Below are 12,303 nucleotides of genomic sequence, written 5' to 3' on the forward strand. Positions count from 1 at the left end.
GGAGAGGCGGGATCCCAGTGAGGGCGAGGCTGCGCCTCAGGGGCCGGGTCGGTGACGGAGCGGGGCGGTGGCAGCGGGGGCGCGGCCAGGCCGGTAGCGGGGCGGGGCCCGGGGAGCAGCCGCCATGTTGGCGGCGCCGCTGCGCTGCGCCCGCAGGTACCGGAGGGGCCGGGGGGGCGGGTCCGGCCCTGGGTACGGTGGCCGCGCGGCCCGCCGGCACCGCTGCGCCGTCACCGCGTCCCCGCCACTCCGCGAATCCTCCCCGCACCTCGTCTGTGCCCCCCGCGCCCTCCCTGCAGCGCCCGCGTCCCCCGAAATCTCCTGCAACGCCCTGTACCACTCCTGTATTTCCTCTAGATTCTCCCAGCGCCTTCCTGAGTCCCTCATATGGCCTTTTCGCACCCGTACACTTCTGCCTTCCCCGACATCCTCCCCGTATCCCTTTTCATCCCGCTGTATCCTCCCTACCGCAGCCCCTGCACGACTTCGCATACTCTGTACTCCCGTTCTGCACCGCTTTCCCACCTCCTGCATCCCAGCCCTGCATCCCTTCTGCATCCTCATACCCAAACGCTCACCTACCCCGCAGCAGAGGGGTCTCCCTGGTCCTCTCCTGCCCCTCACTCCCGTCACCATAAAGAGCCTGTGCCCCATCCCCTGTCCACATCCACCCTACGCGAGGGGATTTTCCTCTCTGAGGGGATGTTCTCCCTGAGGACACGCAGGTCACGTCCCGCAGATGCTGCTCTTGCATTTACAGCTGTTCAGTGTGCCCCCAAAGTGTGCTGGTGGCGGGCAGCTCTGGGAATGGCCTTCACCCCACCATGGGTGGGGTGTGCCAAACTGGAGAACAGCCTCCTCTGAGCCTCCAGTGAGTGGGAAGGATCTGTAACGTCCTAGGAGGGATTGGGGTGTCCTGAGCCCCAGCAGAGCTACCTGGGGCTGAGGCTGTTTCCCTCGGCATGGGGAGCGGATAGCGGGGAGCAGCACCCTGTCCTGGGGCACAGCAGGAGCTGGGGTGGTGGTGCTGATGCTCTGGTGTGTCATGGCTCTGTCTAGAGGCTGAGCTTTGTTGTGGTGAGCAGGGAACCCCTGAGCCTGTTTGGTGTCACAGGCGCACGTTTCTGACGGGGATCGCAGCCATGGCCACGGTGGGGACACCCGGCCCCCCCAGCCGCCCTCGTCACACCAACCGCCTGGTTAACGAAAAGTCCCCGTACCTCCTGCAGCACGCCCACAACCCCGTGGATTGGTAAGAGCAATGGGGAGCCTTTCCCCTTCCTCCTCCTCTTCCTCTCCTTGTGCCCGTGGGGCTGAGGGACTCTTGTCTTCCCCCCACAGGTACCCTTGGGGTCAGGAAGCCTTTGATAAAGCAAAGACAGAAAACAAGCTGATATTCCTGTCAGGTAACCAGAAACAAGGCACATTTCACGTCTCCATATGTTGGTCGGTAGATGATCAGATAAGCTGAGCTGCATCCTGAGCTGGTGTGTGATCAGCCATGTAGGGATGGATGACCACCAAGCAAGAGAGGAGCATGTGCTGGAGTAGCTCTCTCTGAACATGGGCTACATGCAGGACCAGAGTCCTTGGCCAGCTTTCAGGATCAAGAGCTGGAGAGTTCAGGAGACTTTTCTCCTCCATCTCTTGTCCAGGGAGGTGGTAGCTCTTGCCCATAGCAAGGGTCCCTGTTTCTGAGTGTTCTCCCCATCATGTCTTTCCTGCTTCCTGCAAAGGACCATTCCTCACCCATCTGAGCTTGTTTGCAGTTGGCTACTCCACCTGCCACTGGTGCCATGTCATGGAGGAGGAGTCCTTCAAGAGCCAGGAGATTGGGGAGATCATGAATGAGCACTTTGTGTGCATCAAAGTGGATCGTGAAGAGCGGCCAGATGTGGACAAAGTGTACATGACCTTTGTGCAGGTTAGCGAGGCATGGGCAGAAGGCTTTGACTGCTTCTCTCAGGGTGTTGTTCATTGTGGTGTTCCTCAAGCAAGCAGAACCAGTACATGGGGTGGTCTGGATGGGTCTCAAAGGCGGACAGAAGCACACATGTCTCTTTGAGTGAGGTTCTTGGATGTGCTGGAAGGGCACAGAGCAGGTGCTTTTTGCTTGACCTTGGTGCATACGTGTTTTGTCTTTCAGGCCACCAGTGGTGGAGGTGGTTGGCCCATGAGTGTCTGGCTGACCCCAGACCTCAAGCCCTTTGCTGGGGGGACGTATTTCCCTCCTGAGGATGGAGTTCATCGTGTTGGTTTTCGGACTGTGCTGCTCCGGATCGCAGAGCAGGTGCGGGGCAGGAATGGTGCAGCAGACAGCGCGGAACCAAAGGGAGCACAGGGAAACTGGTCTGGGCTTGAAGGGTAACTTAGGAGATTCAGTTGTGAGGAAGAGTAGCCCAGAGAACCACTCAGAGCTTTGGCTTGGTTAGAAGTGGGTTTGAGCTGATTTGGGGAGGGTGATTGAGAACTGGAGGTGTGGTTTGGACTGGTGCAAGGCAAGAAGAACTGTCTTTTTCTCCTTGCATTTTAGTGGAAGGAGAACAAAGATGCCCTGTTGGAGAGCAGCCACAGGATTCTGGAAGCATTGCGACACACATCAGAGATCCGTGTTCAGGGCCAGGAGTCACCCCCACCAGCCAAAGAGGTGATGGACATCTGTTTCCAGCAGCTCTCCAGATCCTATGATGAGGACTATGGTGGATTTTCCAGATCCCCCAAGTTCCCCACCCCAGGTCAGTCTGGTCTCTTCTGCTGAGACCTGCTGTGGGGCAGACAGCAGTGTGGGGGCAGAGCCCACCCTACAGCCTCCCGTTATCTCCCTGTGTTTCAGTGAATTTGAATTTCCTGTTCACATACTGGGCCCTGCACCGAACAACTCCAGAAGGTGCCCGGGCACTGCAGATGGCTCTGCACACCCTCAAGATGATGGCCCATGGGGGCATTCATGACCACATTGGTCAGGTAGGAGTAAATCTTTGGAGGTAAGCCCCTGTCATGGCCAGGAGGTGTGAGGTGGAGATGTGAGGTAGAGATGTCTTCACATGGTCTCTGCAGGGGTTTCACCGCTACTCCACGGACCAGCACTGGCATGTACCTCACTTTGAGAAGATGCTGTATGACCAGGGGCAGCTGGCAGCCATGTACAGCAAAGCCTTCCAGGTACAGCTTTGGCATCCCTCTGTGTGGCTCCCACTCCTGCAGGCTGCGAGGACTGGCCTGGTTTGGGGAGCAGCTTCAAAGCCTGTTCCCCAAGATATTCCCAATCCCATGGAGCAATCCAATGCTACCCTTCATCTCCTGTTGTTTATCCAGAAGTGCTGTACAAACCCATGACCGTGTGGCCCCAGGGCTTTGAGCATAATGGGGGAGGAAACAGGCTTTGGGCTGGTCTTTGCAAATCAGCAGACAATGCTGCTGCCTCTGACCTCGGTGTGACTGCAGCATTACTCTCCACTGCCCTTTGTAGATATGCAGTACTCTCTGATAGTAGATTTTTGTTGAAGGTCTTACTCTGAATCCATCCCTCATTTAAGATCATTGGATTTTCAAGTGCTCCTTTGCCAACTCTTCAAATTGAAATCTCACCATATTTTGCTGTGTCTCTTGTCCTCTCCCATCCATGTACCACTGATGTCCACCCTGTGTCTCCCGCAGATCTCTGGTGATGAATTCTTTGCTGATGTTGTCCGAGACATTCTACTCTACGTCTCGCGTGACCTGAGTGACCAGGTAGGCTCTTCCCTGAGCTGAGCCAAAGGGAGCCAGCCTACCCTGGGATGTGGCTTGGGGCTGTTTTTCCCTCCCTTCCGTCTCAGCTGAGCTCAGTCTGGAGCACTACTGAGGCTCGTTGGTCAGACTGCCAGCCCCGCAGGGATGGGGAGCTGGCTGAAAGTGCTGTCCTGGAGCTGGAGGATCTCTCTGTTGCGCTTTTCCCAGGCAGGAGGTTTCTATAGTGCAGAAGATGCAGATTCCTACCCAACCAGCACATCTAGAGAGAAGCGAGAAGGAGCTTTCTGTGTGTGGGCAGCCGAGGAGCTCCGGGCTCTCCTCCCTGACCCCGTCGAGGGGGCCACAGAGGGGACAACCTTGGGAGATGTCTTCATGCACCACTATGGAGTGGAAGAGGATGGCAACGTGGACCCCATGAAGGTGAGGGAGAACAAAGACTTGCCTAGTGTCAGGAGCACTGATGAGGGACCTGCATCCATAGGTATGGAGGGATGGCAGAACAGCCCCAAAACACTCAGAATGCAACACCTCCCAAGTCTGATGGCACTCCTAGAATGTGTCTCCCTCTCCCTTCAGGACCCCCATCAAGAGCTGAAGGGAAAGAACGTCCTCATTGCCCGCGGCTCCCCGGAGCTGACAGCAGCCCGATTCGGGCTGGAGCCAGGCCGGCTGAGTGCTCTGCTGCAGGAATGCCAACAGAGACTGTCCTCAGCCCGGGCACAGCGGCCACGGCCACACCTGGACACCAAGATGCTGGCAGCATGGAATGGTGAGAGGTGGCTCTGCTCTGAGGACACGTGCCTTGGCTGGACCCTTTCCAGGGCACAGTAGCACCAGGTCTTGCTGGCACTGAGAACCTCCCACAGAGGCACTGGGTAGGCTGTGATCAGGACCTGTGATCAGGGGCTGTGTGGAAGCAGCCCCACACCTGCAAGCCTTGGGAGTGTCGGGATACTGCTCTGGCTTTATTTCCTTCCCCAGCTGCCAGCAGAGAGCAGCAAAACTCTTCCCCTGGCTCAGTCCAGCTCCTCTGGCTGAGCTTGGGGAAGGGGCCTGAGTTGGGGACCTAGGACCCTCGTGGGCACAGAGCCCATCCCTACTGCTGCATGGGTGAGGGAACACAGCACTTTGTCTTTCTGGGGGTCCTGTCTCAGGGAATCACTGCAGGACCCCCGGCTCTGTTCCCAGCAGTAAATTCCTGGGTCTGGAGCTGGCATGGGCTGGCATGGGCTGGAGTTATCCTGCAAACTGGAATAGGCTTGAGCCCTGTATCTGCCCATAAGTGAGGGCTCTTGGCCCATGTCTTTGGTGACAGTGAGTGACTTCATTAGTGATTGGAGCTGAGCAGAAGAGCTAAGACCTGACCTGCTGGCATCAGGGAGGAAGAGCTTTACGCTGAGCCTCCTTCAGAAGGCTGACAGTGACCCTCTCACCAGTTCCGTGTGCCCCCCCTGACCTGTCCTGCTGTCTCTGCCTCTGCAGGGCTGATGATCTCAGGCTTTGCCCAGGCTGGGGCTACCCTGGCTGAGCAGGGATATGTGAGCAGGGCTGCACAGGCAGCTGCCTTCCTGAGGACACACCTTTTCGACCCTGACAGTGGGAGGCTGCTGCGGAGCTGCTACCGGGGCGAGCACAACTCAGTGGAGCAGAGGTGAGTATCAGACTCCACAGACTTTGGCCACCTGCAGGTGCTGCCCAGACCCCCAGCAGTCCCTGTCCTCTCTTCCAGGCAGGACTGAACTGGGAGGGAGTTAGGCTGTTTGTTTTGTATAGAGCTCTGGTGCAGTTTAGGAAGGATTAGTGTCCCCCAGCCAGTGAGGAAGAATTGAAGTCAAAACCTTTCCTGTTCCTCATCTTTCATGCTGGCAAGTGTCTTCTCCTACCTTCTCCTGTACAGAACCCTGGGGCTGAGCTGTGTGATGGCCACAGCATTGCTTTGCTTGGTGGCATCTCCTTGGGTATCAGAGACCAGTAATCAGGGCTTTGCTGGGTTGGAGAACATTTCTAACCTGCTCAGTTTAGAGATTCTGATTTTCCTTCCCTTTCTGCCACTGCAGCACTGTGCCCATCCAGGGCTTCCTGGAGGACTATGTCTTTGTCATCCAGGCACTCTTTGACCTGTATGAGGCCTCACTGGAGCAGAGCTGGCTGGAGTGGGCCCTTCATCTCCAGCACATGCAAGACAAGCTCTTCTGGGACCCTAAAGGCTTTGCTTATTTCTCCACTGAGGCCAGCGATCCCTCCCTGCTGCTGCGTCTCAAGGACGGTGAGCTCTGGGACCTGGCAGTGCATTCCATGGATTGTGGTGTGGGAGGACCCGGCTGGTGGCAGATGGTGGTGAGGCACTGGGCTGATGGCAGATGTTGTCCTTTGCAGACCAAGATGGAGCAGAGCCCACCCCTAACTCTGTCGCTGTCACAAACCTGCTCCGAGCAGCTTGTTACTCTGGTCACACGGACTGGGCAGAAAAAGCTGGCAAGATCTTGTCTGCCTTCTCAGAGAGGCTGCAGAAGATCCCAATAACCCTCCCAGAGATGGTCCGGGCCACTGCTGTCTTCCATCACACCCTCAAACAGGTAAGGGCTGGGGCTCATTGTCTCTGCAGGACCTGCTGTAGGACGTGGGGCTGGCAGTGGCATGGATGTGGTCACAGCTCTGTTTTCTCCCTCCTGCCACCCACCCTCCCCCTGGACAGGTCGTCATCTGTGGGGACCCCCAAGGAGAAGACACCAAAGAGATGCTGCATTGCATCCGCTCTGTCTTCAGCCCAAACAAGGTAGAGGTGCTGCCTGCCTGCCAGCCCTTCCCTGGTCTCTGCTGACTGCACTGCTGGTGTTTCATCCTTTCTCTCAGTGCAGCTGTTGCACCCATCCTCCTCTGCTCTGCCTCTTATCTGGGAAGCATCCTGTCCTTTTCATTTCTAAGCACAGCCACAGGGCCACGGCTGAGCCCTGCACTCTTCTCCCTGCACAGAGCATGGGCAGCCCAGCCCAGAAGTGGCTGCAGGAGTGGTTGTTACTGCTGCTGGCTGTTTACACTGCTCTCAGTGTAAAGCCCAGCTCTTTCCCGAGGGAAACCTTTCATTCCGGTGTGAATGTGTCATGCCTAGTGTGGATGTGTCATGTCCTGTGCAGACCCAGTTAGTATCTGGGTCACCTGCTGCCTGGAGACACCCTTGCATCCTTGGAAGGGATGAGGCAGTGCCTCAATCCAATTCTGGGTACCACCAGCTGGGAGAGGCTGGATTTTCCCAAAGCTGTTCTCCCATTCAGCAGCTGTTGCTGTGTATTGGGGTTCCTGCCTGGCTCTGCTTGTCCTCATCCCTGCTTTGAGATGTATCAGTGCATCCCACAGAGGGGCTGCAGTTGTTGGCTGCCTCTGGAGCTGCCAGGGAAGGGCAGCACAGCAGCTGGTGTCCATCAGCTTTGGTGGGCAGGGTCCCTGCCTTGGGAATGCTGCCTTTGACCTCAGCAAAGCTGTGGAGCTGAGGAAAATAGGACTGGGCTGTGAGTGAGCGGGCTTGGTGTTTGGATTGGATTCATCCCTGGCCATTGGGTCCTGGTGCCAGGGACTGGCATGTTCAATCTCAGTGTCTGGGGAGCTGAGGCCAAAGCAGTTTGCCTCTGTAACCCCAGCTAGGATGAACTGGGGAGGGCTGGGCCGTCAGCACAGAATCCTCTGCTCTGTATTCTCGTTAGCTCAGCCCACAGGGGTGTCATCCCTGACCTGGCCTGTGTGCCCAGCGATGTTTAATGTCAGCATTGGAGGAGGGGGGACTCATTCCAGGGGCACGAGTGGAGCACACAGCTCTCTGTCCTTCCTCTGCCATCACCCATCCAGCAGCACTCTTGTTGCATGCAGGTCCCTGTTTTGTGTGCGAGGCCTCTGTTCCCGCACTCGTCCTCTGTCCTTTGAAGGATTACACTGGGTGACCCAGTTTGCAGGAGCAGGAGCCCAGCACCACTGTTAATAACCCTCTGCCCACAGCTGTTCAGCCCTTGGTCCGCTGAGCCCACACTGGCAGTTTTGGGGTCTTGAGCAGAACAAATAGCACAGCCATGTCCTCTTCTTCCCTGCAGTCTGGCTCCCTCCTGCAGAGCTGGTAACAAGCCTGGCTGGTGGGGATGTTCCTTTCCCCTCCAAACTTCTGCATTTCTTGGTGAAGGGAGAAGATGAGGGCTTGGTATTCTGGATGGTATTTCCATGGGGTCATGCCTGCCAGGGCTGCTTGCAGGGGACCTGTGCTTTGAGGGGCACGTGAGAGGCTGCAGCTGGAAGCTGGCAGCAGGCAGGGTGGGAGTCTAGCTCTGTTTGCCCCTTGTGTGTTCCTCATGTTGTGATGATGGGATGGAGCCAAAGCTGTTCCAGCTCGGGTTTGTTTCCTGGAAGAAGAATTGTGGCAGGAGGGAAAAGCTTTCCCCCAGAGGAGCATAGTCCTGTGGACACGTATCTCCCCTTCCCCAAGCATGAGTGTGCAGGAGTGGTAGGAGCATGATCTCTGGCAGTAGCCATGGCTCCTCCCCTTGCAGAGGTGATGGAGGGAAGGGGGGAGAATCCCACTTCTGAGAGAGTTGCACTGCCTTTGGGAGCAGCCCACTGCCTCCCAATAGCTGTCCCTCTTTCCATGCTGCATCACACTGACATGAGCATGCTCCTGTTCCCATCTGCCTCCATCCCCCTCCAGCTGCTCCTCAGATCTCATTCTCTGCCTTGGGAAGTTGCCCTAAGCAGAGCAGCCCTGGGTCACTGCTCCAGGGACATGGCTGATTTGGGAATTGCCTTTGCCAAGGAGTTGGGGGAACATCCCTGTGTCCCATGTGTCCCCACTCCCTTTGTGCCAGCAGGGTTCTGGGAGCCAGGCTTGCGTGCAGGAACACAATTAATTAGGTTGTTCCAGTAATTAATTCCTTACAAACCTCACCCTGAAATCCTTGCTGTAACAAGATGCTAATGATAAAATTGCATTGAGCTTGTGATTTTGAATGGACCCTGGGTCTGGAGCAGCCCTTGGCTGCAGGCAGCTCTTTGGGGATGCAAGTAGGGGTGATGATGATAGCTGTTCCTGTGGGTGTCCTGGTGCTGGGAGCAGTGAGGGTTGGTTCCCTGCTCTGGAGCTGGATCCCAGCTGCTGGTATGGATCCCTGCCCTGTTAATGGTCTTTAGGGTAATTAGGAAGGATCCCATTATCTCCTCAGCTGCAGAGTACTTGCCTGCCACTCGCCTTTATCCTGGCCCTGTGAGAGGACCTTGGGGAGCTTGTGAGAAAAATGAATAATGAATTTCAGATTAGACATGAATTGGTAATTAATCACTCCTGGAATTAATTCCAGACAAAGGCAAAGTGGGAGGAGATTGGGGGGAGCAGGAGGCAGGCAGGGAGACAGGCTGAACCAGAGCTGGGTCAAGCAGATGTGAGATGATGGGGGATAGGACAGAACTGCAGCAGCCACTATCCAGGGCAGGGACTTGGGGATGTGGTGCCCCCCTGGGAACACAAGGGTGTGGGCAGCCCTGCTAGGCATGAGTGAGGAGGCTGTGTGGGAGTCTCTGGATGTTGGTGCTGGGTCTTCTGCTGGCTCTGGTGTAGAGGATGCTGCATGCCAGGTGAGCAGTGCTACAGTGTGTGTGCTGTGGGAGGCAGCATTTGGTGTCAGCATCCCTTGGTGGCATTGGCGTGGGTAGCAGGGACATGTTGCAGGTGTGTCCATGCTCAGCAGACACATGCAGGGCTTGGATTGGGGCAGGCAAGGGAGAGCTGTGTGCTCCAGCAGCAGGATGTTCCCTCTGTGCCTTGGGAAGGGACAGCCTTTTGCTCACTCTTTGCATCTGCCTCAGCATGAGGCTTGCTGCCAGCTCCTGGCCTTTCTCCTAATTAGCCTGTAAGCCCTGAGGCTTTAACAAACATTTTCCCTTTCAGAAAAGCTAATTATCCTGGCAGCCCAGTCATCACCTCTGGCTGATGCTGCTGTGTCAACTGGGAGAGCCCCTGACCCACTGCTCATTGCTGCCTGAGTTTTCCTGGGAGGTGTGGGTAGGGCAGGAAGAACTGGGCTGCAGGTTGGATGGGACAATGCTGCAGCTGTTTCTGGGGCTGTTCTTTGGCTGGGTAGGTGTCCCCAAGGAGCTGGCTAGGCTGGGATGTGCCGATCCCTGTGCTTCATCCTGGCTGCCAAGTGTCTGGTGTGGTTAAGGGAGGCAAAGCTGCCTCATCTCCATCATGCTTCTTCCTGCACTGGCATTGTAGGGATGTGACCACTGTGGGACCCTGGCAGAGGGCTGGAGTGGATCCCTTCAGCTCCCTGTCCCCTCCCCATTTTGAGAGAGTGTGTGGGGGGACACTGCCAGCCCTCAGCATGTCAGTGGGGCAGGAAGGACCAGCTGGCTGTGCTCTGGCTCTCACAGCTCCTTCTCTGGGCAGGTGCTGATGGTCGCAGATGGAGACAGCGCCGGGTTCCTCTACCGCCAGCTGCCTTTCCTTGCATCCCTGGAGAGGAAGGATGGGAAAGCCACTGCCTACATCTGCAGCAACTTCACCTGCTCCCTGCCTGTCACCTCTGTCCATGAGCTGCGTGGGATGCTCAGCCCATGAGCCTCTCAGTCCTGCTGCCTGTGGGAAGGGAAGAGTGGGACAGACTGGCATGGGAGCATGGGAGAGCCCCATAACAGAGGCAACTTGATCACTACCCCAGATGGTTCCTGGCAGTGCAGTGGGGCTGTGCCCTTCCCCACCTGCAGTGGCTCGGGGTCTGCTTGCACTGTTGCTTCAGCAGTGTCTCAGCATGACTGACTGTGGTCCTGGGTCCTGTTTTTGGTATGTCCAGGAGACATCCGTGTAGGAGCATCTCCTGCCCCTGTATGCATGCTTGCTTCTCACCTCTTCTTGCTGAGGAAAAAGAAACCAAATTAAATATAAATCCCAGTGTTAATGGAGGAGTCAGATGGGAAAACTGTTAGGGTTCCTATAGCAACCCAGGGTAACACTGTCAAAAGCACCTGGATGACTTGGGAGTCAAGTGCTCTTAAAAATGTTGCTGGCTACAACAGCTGGTATTTTTCCTTTACAGAGGAGATTGTAACATACATTAACTTAATATATAGTGCATGGATAAAACCTGCTGATTACAACTGATGTAAAGTTTATCCTCTCTTTTCTCCCCTCCTTCCCTTCTTGTCCTCCCTGCTTCCAAATGGGTGAGTACCAGGTTTTCAGCATCTCTCTGACACCCTGGGCTCCCCCAGCACGGTACCTCACACCCCAGCTGGCTGGGTGCTGTCATCTGGCAGCAAAATGGTACTGCCCACTGGCTTTCTAGTGGGTTGTGCCAGGATTTGGGAGTAACTAGCCAGGAGAAATGCCTTTGAAGTCACGTCGGAATTTTGCACTTCATCTGAGTGGAGGGGTTTTGTTTTCTCTCCTCTCTTGGTTTTAAAAGCCTGAAGTGTTTCTGGAAATCCAGCTGAAAATTGCTGGTTTGGCAGATGTCCGCCTACTTTCTTCTGGGTTTTTTTGCCATCTTTTTTTTTTTTTTTTAGCTTGGCATCTCTGCTGTGGGGATTGATTTGACACCCGTCCTCAGAAGTGCTCAGAGTGAGTTGGTTTGTGTTTGCTGGGAGAGCATCCTCGGAGAGCAGGGCTGGTGCTGAGTGCCTGTGGGGAAGCCCACACAGATGCCACAGTGGCAGCTGTCCCCCAGGTGGCACGGTGCTGGGGTGACATTTTGGTGCCCACCAGCCCCTTGTAGCACAGACACTGGGTGCTTTCCTCCCATCCTGCGTTGCTCATTGGTGAGCAGCTGTGAGCAGCCCCCAGGCAGAGCTATGCTGTGAACCTCTGTCAGGATGAATTGGCTTCACCTCTCAATAAAACAAAACAAAAAAGAATGAGTAGTTCTTTGTGATGAATAACTGTTGTTGTGGCACCTCTGTCCTCCCAGTGCCTTTGCCTTGCTGCTGTCCCTGGGTGCTGGTGGCCATGTCCTATGCTTCCCACACTCTGCCTGCCCCTGGAGCCACCCCTGGGCTTTATGGCCTTAGCAGAGGGTGGCTTTGCTTGAGTCCTACTGCAGCTCCCCTTTTGGACCCCTTGTACCCCTTGGCCAGGCTCGGAGCTGGGGCACCCAGGGGTGCTGCTCCTCATTAGAGGTTGCAGTGGTTAAACCCTCCCAGTGGTGCTTCCTGTCCTTTCCTGTCACCAGCCTTCTGATTTCATGGCAAATGCTGTTTTGCTGCAAGGGTTGTTTTCTGGGCAGTTACCAGGAGACAGGACTGGTGTGTGCTGCCCAGCCTACCCAGGCCCTCAGGAGGACGATGGAGTGGGATCTCTGGGCTCAGGGGTCCTGTGCCACTTCCCAGTGTCTGTTTGCCTGATCCCTTCCCACATTCCCTTTGGTGGCAGATGCAGAGGCTTTCTCCACCACTGCAGAGGCTCAGGGTGGCTGGAGGCAGCATCCTGCGCTCCCCCGCTCCTCCAGCTGCAGAGCTGTCAAAAAAGCTCTCCAAAAACACATCAGATAACTGATGTGCTGCTTTTTCCCCACAAACACTTGGGTTTGCCATCAGGCTGCTGCAGAT

The 12,303-nt window shown here is 56.0% G+C and overlaps 1 protein-coding gene across 4 annotated transcripts; it reads left to right on the forward strand.

The window, feature by feature from the left end:
* The first annotated feature begins 55 nt into the window (after nucleotides 1-55).
* Nucleotides 56-11,613, forward strand: SPATA20 (spermatogenesis associated 20). 4 transcript variants are annotated; one of them, XR_005953014.1, is made up of 17 exons: nucleotides 56-156; nucleotides 1,115-1,252; nucleotides 1,342-1,406; nucleotides 1,770-1,924; nucleotides 2,147-2,290; nucleotides 2,534-2,735; nucleotides 2,834-2,964; nucleotides 3,058-3,162; nucleotides 3,658-3,732; nucleotides 3,940-4,152; nucleotides 4,309-4,501; nucleotides 5,215-5,383; nucleotides 5,790-5,998; nucleotides 6,109-6,308; nucleotides 6,386-6,508; nucleotides 10,151-10,543; nucleotides 11,266-11,613. XR_005953014.1 is itself a non-coding variant. In XM_041409155.1 (16 exons), the coding sequence occupies exons 1-16, from the start codon at nucleotides 125-127 to the stop codon at nucleotides 10,319-10,321; spliced, it is 2,325 nt and encodes a 774-aa protein (XP_041265089.1). In that variant the 5' UTR covers nucleotides 56-124; the 3' UTR covers nucleotides 10,322-11,613. The 4 variants fall into 4 exon arrangements, 3 of the variants coding, with proteins under 3 accessions (XP_041265089.1, XP_041265090.1, XP_041265091.1); XM_041409155.1 differs by having other exon boundaries at nucleotides 10,151-11,613; XM_041409156.1 differs by having other exon boundaries at nucleotides 6,428-6,508; nucleotides 10,151-11,613.
* Nucleotides 11,614-12,303: the final 690 nt, after the last annotated feature.

The sequence above is a fragment of the Onychostruthus taczanowskii genome, unplaced genomic scaffold, assembly GCF_017590055.1.
Source record: "Onychostruthus taczanowskii isolate IOZ18803 unplaced genomic scaffold, ASM1759005v1 scaffold30, whole genome shotgun sequence".
NCBI classification, from domain to species: Eukaryota; Metazoa; Chordata; class Aves; order Passeriformes; family Passeridae; genus Onychostruthus; species Onychostruthus taczanowskii.